The sequence below is a fragment of the Leptonotus elevatus genome, chromosome 19, assembly GCF_054856555.1.
Source record: "Leptonotus elevatus isolate MCC_2025b chromosome 19, RoL_Lele_1.0, whole genome shotgun sequence".
Taxonomy (NCBI): Eukaryota; Metazoa; Chordata; class Actinopteri; order Syngnathiformes; family Syngnathidae; genus Leptonotus; species Leptonotus elevatus.
The window spans coordinates 2,102,392-2,129,342 of NC_141257.1; the positions used below are offsets into that span (position 1 = coordinate 2,102,392).

General features: G+C 44.2%; 3 protein-coding genes across 7 annotated transcripts; 1 reads left to right on the forward strand and 2 right to left on the reverse strand.

Annotated features, from left to right (window-relative positions):
- Positions 1-47: 47 nt before the first annotated feature.
- Positions 48-26,253, reverse strand: LOC147157426 (uncharacterized). Of its 3 annotated transcripts, none has more exons than XM_086062162.1 (3): positions 26,161-26,253; positions 2,920-2,986; positions 48-2,812 (listed from the first exon to the last, which is right to left on the reverse strand). In XM_086062162.1, exons 2-3 carry the CDS (start codon positions 2,978-2,980, stop codon positions 321-323), a joined length of 2,553 nt encoding a protein of 850 aa, XP_085918288.1. In that variant the 5' UTR covers positions 2,981-2,986; positions 26,161-26,253; the 3' UTR covers positions 48-320. The 3 variants fall into 3 exon arrangements, with proteins under 3 accessions (XP_085918288.1, XP_085918289.1, XP_085918287.1); XM_086062163.1 differs by lacking the exon at positions 26,161-26,253 and adding an exon at positions 4,667-5,051; XM_086062161.1 differs by lacking the exon at positions 26,161-26,253 and adding an exon at positions 3,299-3,385.
- fbxl6 (F-box and leucine-rich repeat protein 6) lies at positions 3,906-8,488 on the forward strand. Of its 2 annotated transcripts, XM_086062164.1 has the most exons (10): positions 3,906-4,260; positions 4,733-5,281; positions 5,672-5,830; positions 5,907-5,970; positions 6,075-6,206; positions 6,594-6,701; positions 6,767-6,880; positions 7,243-7,474; positions 7,753-7,993; positions 8,205-8,488. In XM_086062164.1, the coding sequence occupies exons 2-10, from the start codon at positions 4,776-4,778 to the stop codon at positions 8,332-8,334; spliced, it is 1,686 nt and encodes a 561-aa protein (XP_085918290.1). In that variant the 5' UTR covers positions 3,906-4,260; positions 4,733-4,775; the 3' UTR covers positions 8,335-8,488. The 2 variants fall into 2 exon arrangements, with proteins under 2 accessions (XP_085918290.1, XP_085918291.1); XM_086062165.1 differs by lacking the exon at positions 6,767-6,880.
- On the reverse strand, positions 8,768-26,228 carry eppk1 (epiplakin 1). Of its 2 annotated transcripts, XM_086062159.1 has the most exons (3): positions 26,161-26,215; positions 22,587-22,680; positions 8,768-21,612 (listed from the first exon to the last, which is right to left on the reverse strand). In XM_086062159.1, the coding sequence occupies exon 3, from the start codon at positions 21,595-21,597 to the stop codon at positions 9,019-9,021; it is 12,579 nt and encodes a 4,192-aa protein (XP_085918285.1). In that variant the 5' UTR covers positions 21,598-21,612; positions 22,587-22,680; positions 26,161-26,215; the 3' UTR covers positions 8,768-9,018. The 2 variants fall into 2 exon arrangements, with proteins under 2 accessions (XP_085918285.1, XP_085918286.1); XM_086062160.1 differs by lacking the exon at positions 22,587-22,680 and having other exon boundaries at positions 26,161-26,228.
- Positions 26,254-26,951: the final 698 nt, after the last annotated feature.

The following is a 26,951-nucleotide window of genomic DNA, read 5'->3' on the forward strand; positions in this document are numbered from 1 at the left end:
AACGATTGTGCACAATGAAAAAGAATGTGCCTGACAATGACCAACTATGCAGATATTTATTGATGTTTTTATTTTTTTTCCAGTAATACTCATGATCAGTTCAGTTGTCACATGTTTAAAAATGCATCTTTTTACAATAAATCAAAGGAACTCTGCTACATTTATGAATAAGTACATGATCAGTTCCAAAATAAAGACGACTCGGAAATGACTAGCTATATATTTAAAAAAAAACAAACATATTTTCCTTTGAGTGAAAAATCAATAATCGATTCTATATTTGTTCTTTATAAACGAACACTCATGATTGATTGATCATATTACACCTGTTGGTTTCCTTCAGGTTTGGGGTGGCCACTCAAACTGTCCTGCACGCTAGGACGCACGCGCTTCATCACCGCAGTCTTCCTGGGGGCCAAAACGATTGAGTAGCCCGGCTTGAGGCGGGGCAGCGCCAGCTTCAGCTTCAACGTCATTTGGGTGGTGTTGCTGAAAGAGGAGTTGAGGATGGGGTCGGTGTTGTGCAGCACCATTTTCTGATAGGCAATCTCGCAGCGGATAGCCTCGCGCTTGGTCTGCCTGTCGTCGTCGGCCAAACGCAGCAGCATCTTGTCCACGTCCGGCTGGGTGCGGCACGGCCCCCCGTTCCTCTTCACGGTGGCGGTGATGTAATCCAGGTCCATGCACTCTGAATAGACCGTCTTAATGGCCGGACGTTGAACACTCTTCTGCTGTCCACGACCTTTTACCCATTGTGCCGACACTGAAAGGGGAGGAGCTTGGTTTCCGAAAGTGTCTTCAGATTCAGATGAAGTCAATTCCTCCGAGCTATCCGAATATGCGGGGTTTCTTTTCTTGTTTTCTTCTGACGGTTGGCTGTAGGGATAGTCGGCTAACAGGATGAAGAACTTGCAGCTCAGCAGCTTGATGTTCAACTCGGGAGACGGCACTTTGGCAAAAATTCCTCCCGGTAGGAAATCCATCAAGTGCAACTCAGCGACGCCGGAAATGGTCTTGATCATCCTCTTCAAGCAGACCCTGATGAGGTCCCTGTTGGTGTGCAAATCCGAACAGTAGTTGTACACGCCGGTGTAGGTCTTATCGTGCACCGCGAACTGCAGGAAGACATTGGTGATCTTTTCAGGCACCATCAGCTCGGAGGGGTCTTTGGACCATTCGAGGAACTTCTGGTAGAGGCAGAGCAAGTACTGGCTGAAGAGGGAGTACTCACCCGCGCTCTTGAGAAGCTGCCAGTAGGGACCTACCACTTTGCAGTAGATGATTGCGAGAACGCACACGATGCTCTGGATGACAGAATCGCTGGCGTCAGCGACCACGCTCTCGAGGAGAACGTTGGGGCAATTGTCGTTGCGGAGCGCCAGCATGTCAGAGAAGAAGAGCGCCACCTCCTTGTGGTGGTGAATGAGACCCGCGGCGGCTTCAAAGTAGCTGCTGAATAGCGTCGGCGGCTTCCTGAGTAGCTGAGAGGGGTTGTCCTTCTCATTGCAGAAGGCAACCCAGTGTTTTTTGTAGCCAAGCAAAGCTCCCTTGTCGGGGTCCAGCATGTCTGTGGACATTTGGATGAAGCGGGAGGTGGCGCTCTCGGTGAAGTTGACCACGTTCTTGAAAAGAGGGTGCGCGTCCCGGCCCAGCTTCTCACCTCGCGACTGGGTGATCTCGCCCTCGAAGGCTATAATCTGCTGCTCCACCGTGTCGTGCACATCCACCAAGAAATTGGCGTTGTGGTGGAGGAAGACCACCGGGGGCGCCAACGAGACCTGGTTGCCGACCGAGTGAAGAGTTTTCTCAAACGCATCCATGGTGGGGTTCTCCTTGCACGTTAGCGCGTACTGATTCATGAGGAGGTCCCAGGAAATCCTCTTGCACTTTTTGGTTTGCCCACGATGTATACTCGACAGCTTCTTGACAGACAACATGGCCACGTCCAGGAGAGATGGCAATATTTCGTCTTTTTTTCCCGCTGCGGCTACGCGGGATGCTTCCCCAGTGTTCACTGCACCACTGCAGACTGACACTTGATTTCCGACTAATCGAACCGAAGAATTCTTCTCGGACTCGTTGCTGGGAGAGATTTCGTAGGTATCGTATTCCTCTTTGATCACCATCTTTTCACAAGATGACTGTGGGCGCTTCTTGACCAAAGTTTTGTGGTGGTCTTTGGACGTCATCAGCTCAAACGGACTTTGAAGCAAATTCTCCATCACAAAGTTACGCCTGTGACTTCTCGTTTGACAATTGTAGTAGCACATCTTTAACCTTTTGATCTTCACTTTCAGGATTTTGTAAGCTTTTTGAATTTTGCCATCTTGGCAGTATTCCGGGTTGAAGTTCCTCAGCCAGGTGACCAAGTTGATGGGAGAAACTCTCTCCCTTGTCACAAAGTTGTTCAGTTCCAGGATCAAACCGTTTGTGACCTCAATGGACTGCGCCCGCTCGGAAAAGTCTTTCATCTTTAAAAGGTGGTCTCGTTCAACACCAATGCTGTCGCTTATGGGGCCCACAAAGTTAAAATTGACATACGACTCCAGAAACGCCTCCCTGGCACTGCCCGTCAAGCTCAAGGTAGTGGCAATCCCTCTTTCTATCAAGCACCGAAAGTCCGCAGAATGGTAGGCAGGGAAAATCCTCTTCAGCCAGTCGACGACGGAGATCCATGCGAAGTTATTTTCCTCCCTCATGAGGCCACTTTGAATCAGCAGTCTATTTCTGCAAAGTTCTCTGTCCAGATCCAAGCCTTCCCCCGTCTGAGGGCCAACAAAGTCTGCCACCAGCTTCCAATAATAATCATCTCCTGAAAAACAGAAATATTAGCAAATTATACCTACACCCAAAGGGACATATAGGTACAAATACCAATTTAAATTTGAGATTTCTTTACATAAATGTCTTTAGACTTACTCAAATTAGCTTCAGTTACAGCTGCTTTTCCACAAAGCGAGTAATTCCCCCCAGACGCCATTGCCAGCTGTTGTGGTAGACAAACAATGCAAGTTAACTTCTCATCAATACACTGCGACCTATACTTAATTATTGGTGTGTTTAAGTGTCACTGGGATTAGTAGGTAACGGCGATTCTACACAAACTAAAAATCTGTAACGCTACACAAGTTATTGTAAAGTCACGTGCAAAGCTAACGTTAGCAATTACTGTTTGCTAGAAAGACCGCTCATCGGCACCGCTGTCGCTAAGAAAAGTTAAAATACACAATAATAATGATAATTAAAACAAATTACAATAAAATGCAAATTCATTTTGAAACGTTAACAACTGTTTTACCACGAAATGTCCAAAGTCACTGCAAAGCGTGTTTGTGCTAGCCCGGAAATATATACAACCCGATGATTGGACGAGTAATGAAAGTAGTTGAGCTTTTTACCAATCGTATGGCCCGCTTTGTTGTTAGCATTTTAGCCTATAGATGTATAAAGACTAGATACGCTGATGCGCCAAAGTAGACGTGTCTACGGGGCGGCCACCTTGGATGTGGCAACGTTCCCATCTAAGGTTATGTATGAACTTTATTGAAATGTTATTTTTAATTATGTTAACACAGTGAACACAGTAAATCATGCTTCATGTAACAATTAGCAAATGAGGTGAAGGGAAGCTCGAGTACGTAATAAAAAAAAATACACCACTGTTCAAATGGCAGTTTTTTGTGATCTCTCCCCAAATATATATTTTTTAAAGGAATTTAAAAAACAAAACAAATGTTGTCTACCTACAACCCGTAACCCATGGCTTTTCAAAATATGAATCACATGTGTACATAATGAAAACAAAGTTTGTTGTTGTTGTTTTTTTCTTTAGGGCGTGACCTACTAGCAGCAACCAATAATATTGCAGCAATGAGCGTACTCCAGCCAATCATGTTATAGCAGGACGTGTAGTATCCTGCCGCGAACCTGTTGGGATGAAAGCAACAACACAACAACGGAAACAGCCAATTCGCTCGAACTGAGGATTTGTAGAATAAATTGAAAAGCTTTATCTTGCGAAATATAACGACGCTAGTTCAACATTGATTCACACCTAATATAATTATGTCTTTTGTCGTCGTTGTACCGCCCGGCGTTGTTTACTTCCTTAGCTAACAGCTAGCTGCAGTGACGACCGAGCTGCTCAATGGTGTTTTCGAAATCAATTGTTCCCGAGTTGGTCTGACTTTTGCCCACATTTGGGTCTGACAGTGTTATAATACCATAAAAAAGAGCTGCTGATGCGGACACGGCTTTCAGGTAATAGAACAACACAGGTAATTCAGTTTGTATATTTGAAAATGGTGTCTTTATCTCCGTGATGAGCAATGGATGATTCAGTCATAAATAGGAATGACACTTTGAATTAGCTCAAATTGGGTAGTAAATGTAATATAACGATAATAAGACACAAACGCTTCACACATGTACACATGCAAATAAAACACTGGACAGTTTCAAATATACATCTGTAGGCAAGGATGCAAACATGTCACTAAGACAAATCTAGAACATAATAAAACAGAACAGGAGGGTAGATAGAAAGGCTTGAGGAAAGGGTAAGACTAGTAGTAGTTCAACAGGGAAAAGATAAATGCAAACATTTATTTGTAATTTTTTAAATAAAGTCTTAATAATTTTACCGCTCCCAAAATTAGATTTGTACCTCTTGGATGCAGTACTTCCATGAGCCTCACAAATCCAGTAATATTTCTTTCTAACTATTTTTCAGATTATTTGTGTTCATTGGCTTGTAAGGACAAGAAAGCATCCTGATGATGGCATCCACTGAAGGGACGGTTGAAGATGCCGGGGCATCCGTGTCCACCCAGGGAGATGATGCACCAAAGCCCGAAAAAGCCTCACTGAAAAGGAAAACCGCTGAGCCCAAAAATCAAAAGGCAAAAAAGAAAAAGACGAGCGTGAACAGGGCGGCCTGGCCCGGATACACGGTCCACGAGGGCGAGGACATGCTGCTCGTCATATCCAGCAGCACCTCGCGGGATGACGGCTCCGTCTGGGCCCACAAGAAGAAGAAGGGAAGAAAGAAAAAAGTTACCAATAAAGGAAAGGGTGGAAAAAAGACTGCAGCGAAGAAGGAAAAGAGAAAATCTATTATTCGTACGTCAGCTGTTGAGACAAAAGAGGAGGCGACACCGCCTGTGTTTGTGGCGGAGAAGCCAAAGGACCACAGATGGGGACAAAGTCTTCCCGAGGAGGTTCTGGTCAATATTTTTAAGATGGTGGTCACGCAAAATGGTGCCGTCCCCTTTCTGTGCAGGTAATATTCAACCAGTGTTATAAATTAAAAAAAAAAAGATATGAAATTTGAAATGTGACTACCTCCATGTCTTTTGAGGCAAATTAAATGTAATAGTTGAAAGCTCAAAAAAGAATACATTCTAACACACAAAATACATTTTTATTGCCAGTGGATTTCATTCTTTATGCTGAAAAAAAGAAGGAAAACATAGCCAACAGTAAACCTCTACTCTAATTCAAAATGATGCTTACTTTTCACACATTTCATGAAATTTTTACATTTGAGTGAGAATTTTCTGTGTTTTTAGGATACAATTTTCTCTTCTTTTTCTTTTTTGGAACACTCTTGACTTTCGTATTGATGTTGGCCTAATTACCGAAGTTAAAAACGATGCGTTTCCCATGCTAGGGTGGCAAGAGTGTGCCGCCTGTGGAACGCCGCCGCCGCCACTCCTGTCCTGTGGCGGAAAGTCTCCGTCGGTCACTGCTGGATCGCGCCGGGCAAAAGTCAGCTGCCAAAAACACAGAGTCGGATTAAAGACACGTTAGACTGGCTGGCGCAGGACAGGTATGGTACTCGATGTTGCTATTTAGATTCGCTGTGTAAATGCCCTGTGTAAGCGTAGCCTTTTATTTTTTTAAAGATTCTCTCAGCTGCGGGATTTCTCCCTCCATCACTGGTCCAAAAATGTGGACCACGCAGTAGACGTAAGTCAGCAGGTTTATTCACAAAATCTGCTTTCTAAAGTTTGTTGCATAGTTACACTTTAAGCTATTGATTTATTATTAAAAATAAATACATCTACTGGCAGGTGGTGTCACAGTTCTGCCCTAACTTGAGAGCCCTTACGCTCTCCTACTGTACCGGCTTGACGGGGGCGGCCTTCCAGAGCCTGGGCCTGCACAGCAGATCGCTGCAAAGTTTAAATCTACAGTACACGGAGGTGAGCCGATGACCACGGCTTGTGCTGTAAAATGCGATTACAAAAATGGCATAAAAAGCCTGCTAGAACTTCAGATTTTTTTTTAGGGGGTGGGGGTAATACGAGGCATTTTAAATGGTGGCAGACTTTCACTATGTATGAGTTTGAATGTGATTGTTTGAATGTGCCGTATTACGAGGGTGTGCACACTTTTGCAACCACATCTCTGTTTTTACTTTTGAGATTTTTCCGATGTAAATAATGTGCCTTAGTTCAAAAAAAGGTTGTGAGACACTAGTTTAAGATGCATACCAATTAAATTTTACACAACTGCGTGCGTAAAAAAAGACAAATTTCTGTCAAATAACTTCAATAAAGTACATTTAAGAAGTGTTTGTGTTGCTGTAGTTTCAGGTGGAAGGTCTTCTCACTTACCTTGAAAGTCACGGCGCTCAGATCCGGCAGATTTGGTTCACCCACGGACTGAAGTACGACCGACTCCTCGCCGCCATCTCCGTAAGGAACCACAAGTCTCGCAAATGCAGCGGAAGCAAAGCTCAATGCCGCGCTTCTGTTTTCAGAGGGGATGCTGTCCCGATTTGGAGTTGCTGGAGGTTAACAAAAAACTGGACAGTAAAGACGGCGAACTGCCCGTTTGCGTCCAAGCGTTACAGATGGCTTGCCCCAAACTTAAGGTAGAAGACGGTAAATATCAGAAGTGGGGGATTCGAGTCATGTTACTTGACTCAAGTCAGGCTTAACTTGTCATTTGGTGACTGCGAAGTGGCTAATGTAATACATGTCGTGTGCCTGGAGATGGTGCTGTGGAGTCGATGTTGTGGATTGTCCCTGAGGGACATAAGCTGTATGAATCCACTTGCTTGACGTGTGATTTTTGCCACAGTAATTTGGGACTTGCTAATACTTGAAGTTTAAGACCTGAGAGTTTATTATGACATGTACATGTGTGACTCACTCTCACCTCTGGTAAATATTTTATTACGGCTTACTGATTTTCGTCCATTCCCCAAAAAAACTCCATTGAACTTGTCATCAGACCTTCCGGATGCTGAACGTCCGCCCGCTGCACAAGAGCATGCGCAACGGTGCCGAATTGTCTCCTGGATTTCCTCTACTGGAGGAATTGTGTATCGCCACCACGTCGTACTCCTACATGACCGACAAATACTTAGGAGACATACTCTTTGGCTCCCCCCGGCTGCGAGTCCTGGACCTGCGAGGCTGCTCACGTGTCACGTCTGCGGGTCTGACAGCGTTACCCTGTCTTGGTAAAGGGGCCATTTTTACTTTAATGTCTTTATTTTGCGGTTTGAAATTAAAGTTAGGTTTTCAGAATAAAGTTTTAAGACAGAGTTAGGGTTTCAGAAGACGGTTACCGTTTAAAACTAGTGTTAGGGCTTCAATCCAGTTAACCAAATTTTAACAAACAAAATTTTGATCAAAATTCAAACATACGTTTTTACAGCTAAGACATTTAGCAACTCTCTTAAATTTGACCTTAAGTACCCTTCAAAAGTTTGAAATGTGCCTACTTTGTGTCTGGCAGAGCTGGAGTGCCTCTTCTGGGGTCAGTATTTCAGCAGACACTTGGGCACATCCCAAAAGGAAGGCCTCCATGCTGTGATGCAGAAGTGGAGTCACACGCTGCGGCAGCTGGACGTGGCCAATCAGCTTTTCTCTGAGGAGGACCTGGAGGTGGCCATGTGTCACTTGGCCCGGGCCAACGACGCCGACACCCTGCGGTCGCTCAACCTTAGCGGGACCAGAATCACGCCAGCTGCTCTGAGGTACCAGGAACCACTTCCTTTGTTTACCTTTAGAACCAGTGATTCCCAACCACTGTGCCATGAGAGACCATTACGCAATTCAATGAAATGATTCCATTTTGCTGTCGACGTTTGTATGAATCAATAGTAAAACCTGTACCCTGGGTTGGGAAATACTGTTATAAACCACAATGACTGATTGTATTTCCATCTTTCCGTTTTGGTTTTGCAGGCCTGTCATAAGCCAAATGACAGCACTCGACTACCTCAACCTGTCCTCCTGTCGGTATCTTCCCAGAGGGCTAAAGAGGATTTATCGCGGACAGGAGGACATTCGCCAGTTGCTGGACAAATTGGAGTAGAGCTAAAACCATGAGACGTGATTGCTTCAATAATGTTCCTGAAGCTTTTTTTAGACCGCAGTGAAGCCTGGATTCACACTTTGTGTTCTATCATTCAAATAGACACAGTTTTTTCCCCCATTGATTATTGGAAATAAATGTTTACAGTTTCATATTGCCTTTGTTTGGTTCCTTTAATACGACACAGGTGATATTTGAGTTATAATCATGACACTAAATGTTTTTAGTCATTCTTATATGAAGCAAGGTTTTTTTTTTCCCTTTTAGGTGCTTAAGCTAAAATAAAAAAATTATCAAGCTTTTTGGAGTATCGCTTGTCTAATGTTTACCCTTGACATGTACTCTAAATGCTTAATTTTAGGTGGAAAACCTGTTCACTGAGCAAATAAGAGCTTCAGAAAGCCAAATCATACTGGTAATAAAACAAACAGTGTTTACATTCCTGTTTATTAGGTCAATTTTTTTAATAACAGTACAGAAAAACTAGGTTATATGACCTTGACTTAAACTAAATAGGATTTAAAAATCATGTATTTATTTCATGAGACGTAGCGCAACAATTTCCCGGCATATCAGTATGAAACATGAAAAACTAAGATTAAATCTTCTTAAGTGAAAAAAGTAGTGCTTACCTAATGCTAATTATGATTTACAACAAAGCACAAAAAACATGAAAAAAATTAATTACTTTTTGATCAAGGGGAGTAAACTTAGTCCAGTGATGGGATCTATTATGCACCTTTTGAGCAGCTGGAGATAGGTGAGATTCTCTTGTGTATTGGGATCAAAAAAGCCCTTGGTGTCATCATCAGAGTCGGACAGAATCTGGTTCATTTCCTCGTCAAAGTAACCTCTTTGGTAAGCCACCTGCACAGGAACTCTGTGGCTGTATTCTGGGTCAATGATGCCTCCTGTGGCAATTTGAGCTTCCAGGAGACGAATTCCATGATCTTGGACGATCAAGTCCTTCTTCAGGGCCTGGAACAGAGATATTGTTTTTTCGGTGTAAGGGTCTCTGTATCCTGTGACAGCTCGTTCTGCTGACAGCAGTTTCTTTTGCCACTCAATGCCAACAACTCTCTGAGCCACAGCTTCCTCCACTGAAAGTTTCTTGTTGTTGACTGGGTCGATGACAAATCCGGTGGCAGCTTGGGCCTCTAGGAGCACAAGAGACGTTCCAGGAGTCAGCAGGCCTCTGGACTTGGCTTCATGGATGCTCAGGGTCTCTTTGGTGGACTGTAAGTACACACCTGCTATGCAGTTGGTCCCTTCTAGATACTTACGGACAGAGTCCATTTCACTTATTTCCTTTACTGTGATTGTTCCTGTGTTGAGATCTTTGAAGAGGTCTTCATTGATGATTTTAGATTCTAGCAACTCTGTAGCACTGACATCCTTCCTAATACCATGAAAGCTTTCAGTCTCTGTTACTGTGGTGGTGCTGTCAACGTTTGTTTTTGATACTTGACATGTGGTGACTGACGATGTGGTTGTAGTGGTGGTGTGCTGCTGAATGATCATCAAGAAAATCTCCAAAAAGCGTTCAATCGTGATAGCACCAGACTTGTACTGTTGCACAAGCTCTCGCCTCTTCTCCTCAGTGACATATCTGGAGTAGAGCAGATCCCACAGTGACACCGTGGTTCCCTGATACTTCCCGCCGGCTCTGGTGGTAGTTGTAGATTTCAGTATAAGTTTTGTGGCCTCGTCAACAAAGAAGTAGACCTCCCCTTTCTTTACAATAACCAACAGGCTAAGTCCAGTAATGGGATCTGTGATACATCTCTCGACAAGCTGGAGATAGGTGAGGTTCTCCTGTGTGTTGGGATCAAAGAAACCTTTGGTGTCGTCATCAGGGTCGGACAGAATCTGGTTCATTTCCTCGTCAAAGTAACCTCTTTGGTAAGCCACCTGCACAGGAACTCTGTGGCTGTATACTGGGTCAATGATGCCTCCTGTGGCAATTTGAGCTTCCAGGAGACGAATTCCATGATCTTGGACGATCAAGTCCTTCTTCAGGGCCTGGAACAGAGATATTGTTTTTTCGGTGTAAGGGTCTCTGTATCCTGTGACAGCTCGTTCTGCTGACAGCAGTTTCTTTTGCCACTCAATGCCAACAACTCTCTGAGCCACAGCTTCCTCCACTGAAAGTTTCTTGTTGTTGACTGGGTCGATGACAAATCCGGTGGCAGCTTGGGCCTCTAGGAGCACAAGAGACGTTCCAGGAGTCAGCAGGCCTCTGGACTTGGCTTCATGGATGCTCAGGGTCTCTTTGGTGGACTGTAAGTACACACCTGCTATGCAGTTGGTCCCTTCTAGATACTTACGGACAGAGTCCATTTCACTTATTTCCTTTACTGTGATTGTTCCTGTGTTGAGATCTTTGAAGAGGTCTTCATTGATGATTTTAGATTCTAGCAACTCTGTAGCACTGACATCCTTCCTAATACCATGAAAGCTTTCAGTCTCTGTTACTGTGGTGGTGCTGTCAACGTTTGTTTTTGATACTTGACATGTGGTGACTGACGATGTGGTTGTAGTGGTGGTGTGCTGCTGAATGATCATCAAGAAAATCTCCAAAAAGCGTTCAATCGTGATAGCACCAGACTTGTACTGTTGCACAAGCTCTCGCCTCTTCTCCTCAGTGACATATCTGGAGTAGAGCAGATCCCACAGTGACACTGTGGTTCCCTGATACTTCCCGCCGGCTCTGGTGGTAGTTGTAGATTTCAGTATAAGTTTTGTGGCCTCGTCAACAAAGAAGTAGACCTCCCCTTTCTTTACAATAACCAACAGGCTAAGTCCAGTAATGGGATCTGTGATACATCTCTCGACAAGCTGGAGATAGGTGAGGTTCTCCTGTGTGTTGGGATCAAAGAAACCTTTGGTGTCGTCATCAGGGTCGGACAGAATCTGGTTCATTTCCTCGTCAAAGTAACCTCTTTGGTAAGCCACCTGCACAGGAACTCTGTGGCTGTATACTGGGTCAATGATGCCTCCTGTGGCAATTTGAGCTTCCAGGAGACGAATTCCGTGATCTTTGACGATCAAGTCCTTTTTCAGGGCCTGGAACAGAGATATTGTTTTTTCGGTGTAAGGATCTTTGTATCCTGTGACAGCTCGTTCTGCTGACAGCAGTTTCTTTTGCCACTCAATACCAACAACTCTCTGAGCCACAGCTTCCTCCACTGAAAGTTTCTTGTTGTTGACTGGGTCGATGACAAATCCGGTGGCAGCTTGGGCCTCTAGGAGCACAAGAGACGTTCCAGGAGTCAGCAGGCCTCTGGACTTGGCTTCATGGATGCTCAGGGTCTCTTTGGTGGACTGTAAGTACACACCTGCTATGCAGTTGGTCCCTTCTAGATACTTACGGACAGAGTCCATTTCACTTATTTCCTTTACTGTGATTGTTCCTGTGTTGAGATCTTTGAAGAGGTCTTCATTGATGATTTTAGATTCTAGCAACTCTGTAGCACTGACATCCTTCCTAATACCATGAAAGCTTTCAGTCTCTGTTACTGTGGTGGTGCTGTCAACGTTTGTTTTTGATACTTGACATGTGGTGACTGACGACGTGGTTGTAGTGGTGGTGTGCTGCTGAATGATCATCAAGAAAATCTCCAAAAAGCGTTCAATCGTGATAGCACCAGACTTGTACTGTTGCACAAGCTCTCGCCTCTTCTCCTCAGTGACATATCTGGAGTAGAGCAGATCCCACAGTGACACCGTGGTTCCCTGATACTTCCCGCCGGCTCTGGTGGTAGTTGTAGATTTCAGTATAAGTTTTGTGGCCTCGTCAACAAAAAAGTAGAACTCCCCTTTCTTTACAATAACCAACAGGCTAAGTCCAGTAATGGGATCTGTGATACATCTCTCGACAAGCTGGAGATAGGTGAGGTTCTCCTGTGTGTTGGGATCAAAGAAACCTTTGGTGTCGTCATCAGGGTCGGACAGAATCTGGTTCATTTCCTCGTCAAAGTAACCTCTTTGGTAAGCCACCTGCACAGGAACTCTGTGGCTGTATACTGGGTCAATGATGCCTCCTGTGGCAATTTGAGCTTCCAGGAGACGAATTCCATGATCTTGGACGATCAAGTCCTTCTTCAGGGCCTGGAACAGAGATATTGTTTTTTCGGTGTAAGGGTCTCTGTATCCTGTGACAGCTCGTTCTGCTGACAGCAGTTTCTTTTGCCACTCAATGCCAACAACTCTCTGAGCCACAGCTTCCTCCACTGAAAGTTTCTTGTTGTTGACTGGGTCGATGACAAATCCGGTGGCAGCTTGGGCCTCTAGGAGCACAAGAGACGTTCCAGGAGTCAGCAGGCCTCTGGACTTGGCTTCATGGATGCTCAGGGTCTCTTTGGTGGACTGTAAGTACACACCTGCTATGCAGTTGGTCCCTTCTAGATACTTACGGACAGAGTCCATTTCACTTATTTCCTTTACTGTGATTGTTCCTGTGTTGAGATCTTTGAAGAGGTCTTCATTGATGATTTTAGATTCTAGCAACTCTGTAGCACTGACATCCTTCCTAATACCATGAAAGCTTTCAGTCTCTGTTACTGTGGTGGTGCTGTCAACGTTTGTTTTTGATACTTGACATGTGGTGACTGACGACGTGGTTGTAGTGGTGGTGTGCTGCTGAATGATCATCAAGAAAATCTCCAAAAAGCGTTCAATCGTGATAGCACCAGACTTGTACTGTTGCACAAGCTCTCGCCTCTTCTCCTCAGTGACATATCTGGAGTAGAGCAGATCCCACAGTGACACCGTGGTTCCCTGATACTTCCCGCCGGCTCTGGTGGTAGTTGTAGATTTCAGTATAAGTTTTGTGGCCTCGTCAACAAAGAAGTAGACCTCCCCTTTCTTTACAATAACCAACAGGCTAAGTCCAGTAATGGGATCTGTGATACATCTCTCGACAAGCTGGAGATAGGTGAGGTTCTCCTGTGTGTTGGGATCAAAGAAACCTTTGGTGTCGTCATCAGGGTCGGACAGAATCTGGTTCATTTCCTCGTCAAAGTAACCTCTTTGGTAAGCCACCTGCACAGGAACTCTGTGGCTGTATACTGGGTCAATGATGCCTCCTGTGGCAATTTGAGCTTCCAGGAGACGAATTCCATGATCTTGGACGATCAAGTCCTTCTTCAGGGCCTGGAACAGAGATATTGTTTTTTCGGTGTAAGGGTCTCTGTATCCTGTGACAGCTCGTTCTGCTGACAGCAGTTTCTTTTGCCACTCAATGCCAACAACTCTCTGAGCCACAGCTTCCTCCACTGAAAGTTTCTTGTTGTTGACTGGGTCGATGACAAATCCGGTGGCAGCTTGGGCCTCTAGGAGCACAAGAGACGTTCCAGGAGTCAGCAGGCCTCTGGACTTGGCTTCATGGATGCTCAGGGTCTCTTTGGTGGACTGTAAGTACACACCTGCTATGCAGTTGGTCCCTTCTAGATACTTACGGACAGAGTCCATTTCACTTATTTCCTTTACTGTGATTGTTCCTGTGTTGAGATCTTTGAAGAGGTCTTCATTGATGATTTTAGATTCTAGCAACTCTGTAGCACTGACATCCTTCCTAATACCATGAAAGCTTTCAGTCTCTGTTACTGTGGTGGTGCTGTCAACGTTTGTTTTTGATACTTGACATGTGGTGACTGACGACGTGGTTGTAGTGGTGGTGTGCTGCTGAATGATCATCAAGAAAATCTCCAAAAAGCGTTCAATCGTGATAGCACCAGACTTGTACTGTTGCACAAGCTCTCGCCTCTTCTCCTCAGTGACATATCTGGAGTAGAGCAGATCCCACAGTGACACCGTGGTTCCCTGATACTTCCCGCCGGCTCTGGTGGTAGTTGTAGATTTCAGTATAAGTTTTGTGGCCTCGTCAACAAAGAAGTAGACCTCCCCTTTCTTTACAATAACCAACAGGCTAAGTCCAGTAATGGGATCTGTGATACATCTCTCGACAAGCTGGAGATAGGTGAGGTTCTCCTGTGTGTTGGGATCAAAGAAACCTTTGGTGTCGTCATCAGGGTCGGACAGAATCTGGTTCATTTCCTCGTCAAAGTAACCTCTTTGGTAAGCCACCTGCACAGGAACTCTGTGGCTGTATACTGGGTCAATGATGCCTCCTGTGGCAATTTGAGCTTCCAGGAGACGAATTCCATGATCTTGGACGATCAAGTCCTTCTTCAGGGCCTGGAACAGAGATATTGTTTTTTCGGTGTAAGGGTCTCTGTATCCTGTGACAGCTCGTTCTGCTGACAGCAGTTTCTTTTGCCACTCAATGCCAACAACTCTCTGAGCCACAGCTTCCTCCACTGAAAGTTTCTTGTTGTTGACTGGGTCGATGACAAATCCGGTGGCAGCTTGGGCCTCTAGGAGCACAAGAGACGTTCCAGGAGTCAGCAGGCCTCTGGACTTGGCTTCATGGATGCTCAGGGTCTCTTTGGTGGACTGTAAGTACACACCTGCTATGCAGTTGGTCCCTTCTAGATACTTACGGACAGAGTCCATTTCACTTATTTCCTTTACTGTGATTGTTCCTGTGTTGAGATCTTTGAAGAGGTCTTCATTGATGATTTTAGATTCTAGCAACTCTGTAGCACTGACATCCTTCCTAATACCATGAAAGCTTTCAGTCTCTGTTACTGTGGTGGTGCTGTCAACGTTTGTTTTTGATACTTGACATGTGGTGACTGACGACGTGGTTGTAGTGGTGGTGTGCTGCTGAATGATCATCAAGAAAATCTCCAAAAAGCGTTCAATCGTGATAGCACCAGACTTGTACTGTTGCACAAGCTCTCGCCTCTTCTCCTCAGTGACATATCTGGAGTAGAGCAGATCCCACAGTGACACCGTGGTTCCCTGATACTTCCCGCCGGCTCTGGTGGTAGTTGTAGATTTCAGTATAAGTTTTGTGGCCTCGTCAACAAAGAAGTAGACCTCCCCTTTCTTTACAATAACCAACAGGCTAAGTCCAGTAATGGGATCTGTGATACATCTCTCGACAAGCTGGAGATAGGTGAGGTTCTCCTGTGTGTTGGGATCAAAGAAACCTTTGGTGTCGTCATCAGGGTCGGACAGAATCTGGTTCATTTCCTCGTCAAAGTAACCTCTTTGGTAAGCCACCTGCACAGGAACTCTGTGGCTGTATACTGGGTCAATGATGCCTCCTGTGGCAATTTGAGCTTCCAGGAGACGAATTCCATGATCTTGGACGATCAAGTCCTTCTTCAGGGCCTGGAACAGAGATATTGTTTTTTCGGTGTAAGGGTCTCTGTATCCTGTGACAGCTCGTTCTGCTGACAGCAGTTTCTTTTGCCACTCAATGCCAACAACTCTCTGAGCCACAGCTTCCTCCACTGAAAGTTTCTTGTTGTTGACTGGGTCGATGACAAATCCGGTGGCAGCTTGGGCCTCTAGGAGCACAAGAGACGTTCCAGGAGTCAGCAGGCCTCTGGACTTGGCTTCATGGATGCTCAGGGTCTCTTTGGTGGACTGTAAGTACACACCTGCTATGCAGTTGGTCCCTTCTAGATACTTACGGACAGAGTCCATTTCACTTATTTCCTTTACTGTGATTGTTCCTGTGTTGAGATCTTTGAAGAGGTCTTCATTGATGATTTTAGATTCTAGCAACTCTGTAGCACTGACATCCTTCCTAATACCATGAAAGCTTTCAGTCTCTGTTACTGTGGTGGTGCTGTCAACGTTTGTTTTTGATACTTGACATGTGGTGACTGACGACGTGGTTGTAGTGGTGGTGTGCTGCTGAATGATCACCAAGAAAATCTCCAAAAAGCGTTCAATCGTGATAGCACCAGACTTGTACTGTTGCACAAGCTCTCGCCTCTTCTCCTCAGTGACATATCTGGAGTAGAGCAGATCCCACAGTGACACCGTGGTTCCCTGATACTTCCCGCCGGCTCTGGTGGTAGTTGTAGATTTCAGTATAAGTTTTGTGGCCTCGTCAACAAAAAAGTAGAACTCCCCTTTCTTCACAATGGGGAGTAAGTTAAGACCTGTGTTTGGCTCAGTGACACACCTCTCTATAAGTTGGAGATAAGTGAGGTTCTCTTGTGTGTTAGGATCAAAAAAGCCCTTGGTGTCATCATCTGGGTCAGACAGAGTCTGGTTCATTTCCTCGTCAAAGTAACCTCTTTGGTAAGCCACCTGCACAGGCACTCTGTGACTGTATACTGGATCTATTATGCCTCCTGTGGCAATTTGAGCCTCAAGAAGACGAATTCCATGATCCTTGACTATGAGATCCTTAATCAAAGCTTGGAATAAAGAAATGGTTTCACCAGTGTAGGGGTCAATGTATCCTGTGACAGCTCGTTCTGCTGAGAGCAGCTTCTTTTTCCACTTGCTGCCGACTACTTTCTGAGTTACAGCTTCAGCCACTGAAAGCCTTTTGTTGTTGACCGGATCAATGACAAAGCCAGTGGCAGCTTGAGCCTCTAGAAGTATAAGAGACGTCCCAGGATTCAGCAAGCCTCTGGACTTTGCTTCATAGATGCTCATAATCTCCTTTGTAGACTCAACTCTGACACCGGCTATGCTGTTTGTCGCACCAAGATACTTTTGGATGGATTCCATTTTGTTAACATGGTCTACAGTCACTTCCCCTTGTACGATCTGTGTGAAAAGCTTCTTTGAGATTATCTTTGACTCATAGAGCTGACTTGCTGAGACCTTCTTCCTCAGTCCGTTGAACTTTATTTCTTTGGAAGACACCTCTGTAATGATGACTGTGAGTATTTCAATTAACTCTTCAACAGTTATTGTGGCAGTCTGGTATTGTTGTACGAGCTGCTCCCTCTTCTTCTGTGATATGTATTCAGACAGCAACAATTCCCACAAGGTCACATCTTTGCTTTGGAATTTACCCACATGCATTGCAACTGTTTTGTTTTTAAACTCAAGCTCTATTTGTTCCTTTGTGTGAAAAACATTTGATCTATCCTCCTGCAGCGGTATAAGAAGCAGTCCCGTTTTAGGATCTATTTCACATCTCTTCATCAGCTCAAGATAGGAGAGTTTTTCCTTTGTGTTGGGGTCAAAATATCCCTTTGCATTTTCAGGAAGGTTCAGCAGAAGGATTTTTAGTTGGTCATCCAGAAGTCCGCTTTTGATTGCAACATTAACAGGCAGCCTGAGACTTATGTTTGGGTCTACAATTCCACCTGTTGCTATTTGTGCCTGAAGAAGACGAATGGCATCACTTCTTTCAACCAGCTGCTCATTCATAGCCTCAAACAATGATATTGTTGTGTCGGTATAGGGGTTTTTATATCCAGTAACGGCTCGCTCGGCCAACAGAAGCTGTTCACACACATCTGGCCCAATTACTTCCTCTTTTGCAGCCTCGTCTACCCTGTAGAACTTGTTTGTGAGAGGGTCAATAACCCATCCTGTAGAAGCCTGTGCTTCGAGCAGTAAATGTGCAATGCCATCGGTCAACATCCCTTCCGTTTTTGCACCATATATGCTCAGGACTGTTTGCGATGGATACACTTTAATCCCAGCAATGCTCCTTGATCCATTCAGGTATCGTTGCACGCGCTCATCTCTGGTGACTTCTGCCAAAGTCACTTTGTCTTCCATCACCTGGTTGAATGTGTCAATGTCGATAATGCCACAGTCGAGCAATTGTTTGGCTGAGACAAGCTTTCTCAGGCCCATTGTCATTTTGGGCGCTTTACTCTTCTCCAGTTCTTCAATGGTAGATACTAATATGGTGATGATAGAGTGTGTGGTGACCTTTCTTGCTCTGAAATTTTCCAGTAGTTCATTTCGCTGTTCTTCAGTGAAGTAGCCAGAGTGGATCAAGTCCCAGAGAGAAATAGATTTTCCTGCATAGCGTCCTAACGTTATGCTCACCGCTGTCTCTTCAAACACTTTCTTTATTTCACTGTCAGTGTACAGGCACACATTTGTTTTTGAGGTTTTTGGTGTGCTAGTCATTGGTAAGAAGAACAGTCCTGTTTCTTTATCTTTGACACACCTACCCAACATTTCCATGTATGTCAGATTCTCTTTGGTGTTAGGGTAAAAAAAAACTTTTGTGTCATCACTTGGGTCCAACAGAATTTTATTCAGTTCTTCATCAAAATATCCTTTCTTGCAGGCTACGTCAAGAGGTAAGTGAAGACACTTCAATGGATCAATGATACCACCTGTCGCAATTTGGGCCTCGAGTAAACGTATACCATGCTCCTTTACAATGAGATCCTTTTTCAAGGCTTGGAAAAGAGAGATCTTTTGGCCCGTGTACGGATCGGTGTAACCAGTGACGGCCCTCTCTGCAGACAGAAGCTTTTCATACATCTGAGGACCAATTAACATTTCCCGTAGCGCTTGTTCCACGGTGAGCTTTTTGTTTGCCAGTGGATCGACAATGAACCCCGTGGCTGCCTGTGCTTCTAGGAGGCAAAGAGCTGTGCCTGGTGTCAGGATGCCAGTTTTCTGTGCTTCGTAGATGCTCAGCTTCTGATTGGAGGGCTGCAGTATCACACCGGCGACGCAGCTCTTTCCTTGCAGATAGGCTCTCACGCTGTCCATTTGCAATACATCATTACTCTTTAATGTTCCATCAATCAAGTTACTGTAGGTTTTTTTATCCACTATTTGAAGCTCCAGAAGATCCACGATGGAAACCTCCCCCCTGAGGGCTCGGAAGCGTAGGTCTGCTTGCTGTTTTATCTCCTTGCGCTCAATGATGACTGAAATGGACTCACTGATTTCCTCAATTGTGAGTTTCCTTGACTTGAAGAGTTTGAAGAACTCCTGTCGCTTTTCCTCTGACAAATACTCTGAATTGATGAGGTCCCAAAAAGTGGCGTGCTTGCCCTTGAAGCGGCCATACCGTACAGAAACAACTGTTCTTCTGAACAGTTCCTTCATGGCGTCATCTATGTTGATTTTGTGACTTTTGCCTTTGAGTGGCAGGAGACAGAGTCCCGTACTGGGATCTGTGACACATCTGACCATGAGCTGCAAGTAGGTGAGGTTCTCATGTGTGTTGGGGTCAAAAAACCCTTTAGTGTCATCACTGGAGTCACTCAGGATTTCGTTCATGTCCTCATTGAAGTACCCACGCTTGTAGGCCACTTGGACAGGAATACGATGGCTGTTAACCGGGTCGATGATGCCACCAGTGGCAATTTGTGCCTCCAGGAGTCGAATGCCGTGATCCTTTAGGATGAGGTCTTTTTGCATGGCTTGGAACAGAGAGATTGTGGTCCCGGAGTACGGGTCTGTGTAACCTGTCACCGCCTTCTCTGCAGAGCGCAGCTTTTGGCATAAATCTGGCCCAACAATCTTGGCTTTGACTGCATCGTCCACGGAAAACTTTCTATTTCCAATAGGATCAATGATGAATCCTGTTGCCGCCTGTGCCTCAAGTAAAACCAGAGCTGTTCCTGGCATCAGTTTGCCTTTCTGTCTAGCTTGGTAGATGGTCAGGATCTGGGAGTCAGGCAGAAGAACACCTGCAATGCTGTTTTTCCCTTGGAGGTACACATGTAGGTTTTGATCTTCAATCACTTCCGTAACAGACTTCTTCCCTTTCTTTAGATCGTCTAGGACCTCCTCGCTGATGATGTCAGCCTCAACCAGCTGTTTGGCTGTGACCGTTTCTCTGATGCCTTCAAAGATGACCTTGGTGGTTTTGACATATGTCTCAATGATTTCTAGAACTGTTGTGACAATCATCTCGATAGTGAGCCTCGTCTCCCAGTATTTCAGTATAATGTCTTTCCTCTGCTCTTTATCCAAGTATTCTGACATGAGCAACTCCCACAGAGATACTGTCATTCCCGTGTACTTGCCACATGTCACTTCCACCTTCTTCTGTTTGAAGGCCATCTTAGTTTGGTAGTCAATGAAGGTGAAGTTCATTTCATCCAATTTGTCTCGAAGAGGGAGGAGGCAGAGTCCGGTGGCAGGATCTGTGACACACCTTTCTATCAGCTGAAGATACGTTAGATTCTGCTCTGTGTTTGGGTCAAAGAATCCCTTTGTCTCATCTCCTGAATGTTCAAGTATGGCTTTCATTTCTTGGTCGAAATAGCCTCTTTTGAAGGCCACCTCTGTAGGAAGTCTGTGGCTGTGGATAGGGTCAATGATTCCCCCTGTGGCAATTTGCGCTTCCAGTAGGCGGATCCCATGTTCCTTCAAAATGAGATCTTTGGAAAGTGCTTGAAAGAGGGAAATGATTTCTTCGGTGTATGGGTCTTTGTATCCAGTCACAGCTCGTTCGGCAGAGCGCAGCTTGGCGTAATATTCTGGGCCAATGAGCTTGTTTTTTACAGCCTCATCCACAGTGAACTTTTTGTTTTCTACGGGATCAATCAAGAATCCGGTTGCGGCCTGCGCCTCCAGCAGAACTAGCGCTGTCCCAGGCATCAGTATGCGGTGCTTCATGGCTTCATAGATGCTCAGTCTCTGATTGGATGAGAGTATCGCAATGCCCGCGATGCTGCCTTTGCCCTGAAGGTATTCCTTCACGTTCTCATCCAGCATCACTTGCTGGGTTGTGGTCTTCCCTTTCTGCAGGTTATCATAGATTTCTTTGTCAATGATTTTGGATTCAAAGAGTTCTGCGGAGGAAATTCCTTGTCTCAACCCCTTGAAAGTGATGAAGATGGGGAGAAGAAGCAGGCCTGTGTCAGGATCCACGATACACTTCTCCACCAGCGATTGATAGTTGATGTGCTGTTGTGTGCTAGGATCGTAGAACACCTTTAACTCTGACATCTGGTCATCCAACAGACCTTTTTCGTAGTAGCCTTTCTGGATGGCTGACTCAACTGAAACGTTTGTCTTCTCAATTGGATCAAACAGGCCATGCGTGGCGATTTGCGCTTGAAGTAGTCTCAAGCCGTAATCTCTGGGTACTAAATCTTTCCTCATGGCTTGGAACACAGAGATGGTTTGGTTAGTGTAAGGGTCCATGTAACCAGTGACGGCCTTCTCCGCAAAGAGGAGCTTCTCCCTCAACTCCGGTCCAACGAGGTCCTCTTTGATGGTTTCCGTGACTGGAAGTACTTTGTTCATCACGGGGTCTACAATGCCTACTGTGGCAGCCTGCGCTTCCAACAGGGCCAACGCGGTTCCAGGTTTAAGTAGACGCTTCTTCATGGCTTCGTATATGCTCATCTTCTGCTTAGACTTCTCCAGGTAGACACCCGCCACAGGTCCATGGGTGTGGGTGTGGCCATTTTTCTTCTTCTCATTTGGATCAGCGGGCTCCATCTTGGCCTGGTGTAGCTGTGAAATGAAACATCAGATAGAATGAATTGTCTGAAGGAGCGATTCTCAACTGGTGGGTTGGGTGCCAAAAGTGCTCATGGACTTGTTATGGGTGGGTCACAGTTAGTTAAAAATTACAGGGGGTCCTTGGTTTATACTCATACACATTTACCAACGTATTTACTGTTTTTCATTGGATTGGTTTATATTTAAGGCCTAGAAGTGTTTTTTTTTCTCTTCCAAATATCTATGTACTGTAATTATGACTGTTTCACTAAAAATTCTGGTTACATTGCCATCGTAGACTGAGGACCCCCTGTACAGTAAAATATTTAACATGCATTATTTGCTGTGCCTTTTATTTGGAAAATAACATTTGATAGGTATGTGTCTGAAACTTTATTACTTGGGAGTAGCCGTATCTTTACATGTATTTGTACACATCTGTATGATACTGTATTAAAAAACAAATATGACATTATAATTGTTGTTGTTTTTCCACTTGAGTTCAACCTTGGGGGAGGTCTGTGTTTAACTGATTGACATTCTAGCAATTTACTGCCATTACAGTATATTAATAAAATAACAACTGTAAGACATTCTCCTCAGTACTGCATTGGAATTTACAGTACAGTCCACACATATTGCTTCCGTTCAATCAACATTGTGCTGCTCCTTCTGTTGTATGTGCCATGGCCACCTGGGGGCAGTATAATACAGACATACTGTACATGGAGCTGGTCACAGCTTCTCAGAATGTTGCAGTAGGAGGATAACGACGATATGCCTGTGGCGATATTTAAATGATCTGTTTACACGTGTGACTGTGTGTGTGTTGAATACAAAACTTTGTATTATGCTTAGTTTGACAGTAATCCTTTAGCTAGGGGATTCCAATAAAATAGGAATTGTTCTTTTTTTAATAAAAAAAAAAAAAAAGTATAGTTCACTATCTGCAAAACTGCAGCTTATAGTGTATATATAAGGCATACCCAATTAGTTGAGTTTCGTTTTGAGTGTTGGCAGCCTTATCTCTGATGTGACCATCCAAAATTCCAGCGAAGGTTTATGGCGCAATCGCTGCCCCTGCAGAGATGAGGCCTTCATTTTATCATTCAGTTAATCATTTTCACATTAAGCCGTGTGTGACCCTGATCACAATACGTAATAAGTAGGTTGACGACACAATTAAGAGCTCACAATTTACATTTTAATGCAAACTTTGCATGCCAAGTTGCCAGTCAAGTACTCGATCCTCGAACAGTCGCAAATGCAAAAATAGCGCCCGTCACTCTTTCATCATCATCCCGCTTGGACCCAAGGTGTGAATTTCCTTCGCCTGGGTGCCGCTTGGTGACATCATCACAATAAGAACCTACAGGCCCGACTGGACGCGAGTCTGCACACAAAACACAAGCGAGTCGTGTTTGCGCAACAGACGCTTGCAGGTGCCCAGTGTGTGCGAGCACACGCCCACACGCCCGCACACTTTAATGAACGTTTTGAAAGCTGGCGTTCTGTAAATTTGCACCCTTCAAACGCCAAGGTTCCGCAATTGAGATTTACATAACGCCATCTTTCAAAACGTTCATTAAAGTGTGTGGGTGTGTAGGTGTGTAGGTGTGTGCTCTCAAACCGCAATTGAGATTTCGCTTTCACATTAGAAAGTAATTACTGTCTAATGTGAAAGCGAAATCTCAATTGCGGAACCTTTGCGTTTGATGGGAGCAAAAAAAAAACGCCATCTTTCAAAACGTTCATTAAAGTGCGTGGGTGGGTGCTCTCAAACCGCAATTGAGATTTCGCTTTCACATTAGACAGTAATTACTGTCTAATGTGAAAGCAAATTTTTTTACAACTGTTTCGTATGGCACCAATAAAATTCAACTCCAATAAATTTATCACATATAATATAAAAAAGTTTACACTAAACATTAAAATGTACAAGTATTCATGTAAAGTGTAGATGTGGTTCTTGTTTGGCATAAAAGGTTCAGTTTCACATTAGACAGTAATTACTGTCTAATGTGAAAGCGAAATCTCAATTGCGGTTTGAGAGCACCCACCCACGCACTTTAATGAACGTTTTGAAAGATGGCGTTTTTTTTTTGCTCCCATCAAACGCAAAGGTTCCGCAATTGAGATTTCGCTTTCACATTAGACAGTAATTACTTTCTAATGTGAAAGCGAAATCTTTTACAACTGTTTTTTACGAGATTAACTCAAAGATCTAAAACTTCTTCCACATACACAATATCACCGTTTCTCCCAAATATCAAACCAGTTAAAATCTGTCACGGTGAGCCCTTCTCCTTTGCCGAGAATATCCATCCCACCTCACAGGTGTGCCATATCAAGAGACACCATTAGTGCACAGGTTACCTAATGTGCACCTTATAAAATAAAAGGCCACTGAGAGGTGCAGTTTTGCTACATTTTCTGGGGAGTTCCCAGCCCCCCCCCCCAAAAAAAATAAAAATAAAACAAAATTGCACCTACAACCCTAGTATAGAGTATCAGTGAACTTTAATACTTCTCTCCGCTCTTAATGCCAAACATCATACAATCAAGATGTGTTTAAAAAAGGAAAAGAAACAGTAAGCAACTGTTAAAGCCGATTTCATTGTGATTTACGGAGATTTCCTTCCATAGTACTAACTGTCATGTTGCCTTCCTGTCATTGTGAATTACGAGCGTCGTGCAGCCGAGCGAAACATTTGCCTGGGAGCCACCGAGGATCGATTGTCCCGTCAATTAAAAGTCAACAGCCTCCAAGCTAAAAAGTTGTACTACATTTGGAAAAAAAAAAAAGAAAAAAAAAAAGGCAGACAGTGGGGGCATTCCGTCATAGTTTCTGTAGCGCTGCTTACCTTGTGTCAACAAGTCAGTGTCTCAACTTGTGAGCCGTAATAGAGTGACATTTGTATGGGTGAAAGGCGACTGGGGGAGGAATGTTTGCTTTCTCTCTCTCTTTTAAAAAAAAAATATATATATATATTTTTTTTTAATCAGAAAGCGTGTTGTCTCTCTCACCAAGCAGGATACTGACATTTCACTATCAGCACCAGAAAGTTAAAAAAAATGATGTCAAACTGCTGATTCTTGTCATACAACACATTCCACTTCGCATTCGGTCTGAACGGAGTGTTTGCGCAACAGCAGCTTGCAGGTGCCCAGTGTGTGTGCTCGCACACACCCACACACCCACGCGCGCACACACACGCGCCCACACACTTTAATGCCCGTTTTGAAAGCTGGCGTTATGTAAGTTTGCTCCCATCAAAAACAAAAGGTTCCGCAATTGAGATTTCGATTTCCCATTAGACAGTAATTACTGTCTAATGTGAAAGCGAAATCTTTTACAACTGTTACACTTTCGTATGGCACCAATAAAATTCAACTCCAATAAACTTAGAACATATAATAATCAATTTAAAAAAAATAAAAAAAACGTTTACACCAAACATTTATATGAGGAAACTACTTTGAATATTCATGTGATTATTGCATAATAGTCATTGCCAACATCGCAGTTCACCACCTGATAAGTGAAAAGATGACAAAATAAAAGTAAAAATACTTTGATGGCCTTGTTACTTATAAACTTCTGAGGACCTTTCCAGAGCTGGAAAAGGGAAAATGAGTCAAATCTCCAGTTCACCTATCGTAGGAAATGTGATTAGAGAAAAGGTGAAGTATTTTTTTTTCCAATTACATTTATATTGATATTTTTACTCAAGTGGAGAATGTGATTCAAAATGTACTTTTACATTTTACTTTGACTGTTAGGCGAGTACAATGATGGAAAATCCCAAATAAAAGTGATTTTTAAAGTAACACTGATTGTCACACCCACTTAAGTGGAGCGAAACTCTTTCTCCGCATTTTGACCCATCCCCTGAGGCAGTGGTGAGCAGCAGCAGGAGCCGCGCTCGGGAATCATTTGGTGAATACATCATATTTTATTAGAGAAATTCAACAACACGTTTTTCCAGATCATCGATTCTGATACCAAGTACAGATACCACTAGTACTTTTAATGCATAACCCTCCCCCCACCCCCCGAAAAATGACAGATATACTCAAATATATAAACGCAACACTTTTGTTTTTGCTCCCATTTTTTTACGAGATTAACTCAAAGATCTAAAACTTCTTCCACATACACAATATCACCATTTCTCCCAAATATCAAACCAGTTAAAATCTGTCACGGTGAGCCCTTCTCCTTTGCCGAGAATATCCATCCCACCTCACAGGTGTGCGATATCCAGATGCTGATTAGACACCATGATTAGTGCACAGGTTACCTAATGTGTACCTTATAAAATAAAAGGCCACTGAGAAGTGCAGTTTTGCTACATTTTCTGGGGAATTCCCAGACCTTTTTTTTTTTTTTTTTGAAATCACAAAGGGTGTTTTCTCACCAAGCAGGATACTGACATTTCACTATCAGCAGCAAAAAGTTAAAACTGCTGATTCCAGTCATACAACACGTTGCACTTTTTATTCGGTCTGAACGGAGACGTTAAAGACAGGACAGGACAAGGCAATAAAAGATCTTACTTGTTGCAGAGTGGAGTGCACAACGTCCAACTTCCTCAGCAGCCGATGTCGTCTGCCGTGCTCACAAAATCTCCTCAGAAGTCTCGCGGGGCGTCCGGATTTAAGGCTTTTAGGATTGAAGTCCAACCCCCCCCCCCCCCCCCCCCCATTCGCTTTGGAAGAACGTCCTCCTCCGCGGCTGTCTCGACCAGGAGACCGAGCCTGCAGGATGCCAAGGATTCCTGAGAATCGCCTCCATTGTGTTGTAAAGCGATAGGGGGGGGGGGGGGGGGGGGTGGAGGATGTCTAATTGTGCGTCAGGTACGCTTTAAAATTACTGCCAGCGGAAGACAACATTTCATGTGTCATACAGATCTGGAGATGTCCGGTAAATGGTTTACCTTCCAGCTGTTTTTCTACTTGTGATTCTTGACTACTGTGCTGCCACTCAACATGACTAAACCAGGGGCGTCGCTAGAAATTATTCAGTGGGGTGGCCAGGGTGACAAGACATCTCACCAAACATACTTTACAAGACAAATCGGTTCAGAGTTTGCATTCAGATCAATTGCAAATTTGCCCTTTAAATATGCACGGAATATAAATGAATTGTGGCAGAATATTAAAAGAATGAAAGAATACTGCATCCGTGTGAAAATGACATTTTCTGCCAGATTTGGGGTGGCCAGAGAACATCCCTCAGCACAATGGTGTATATACCACGGAGGAGGCGGGACTTCCGACTTCCTGGGTTTCACACATCCGTTTCCTGTTTGCGACGTGTGGGCCGTGTCCCAGTTCTTGCGCTTCCG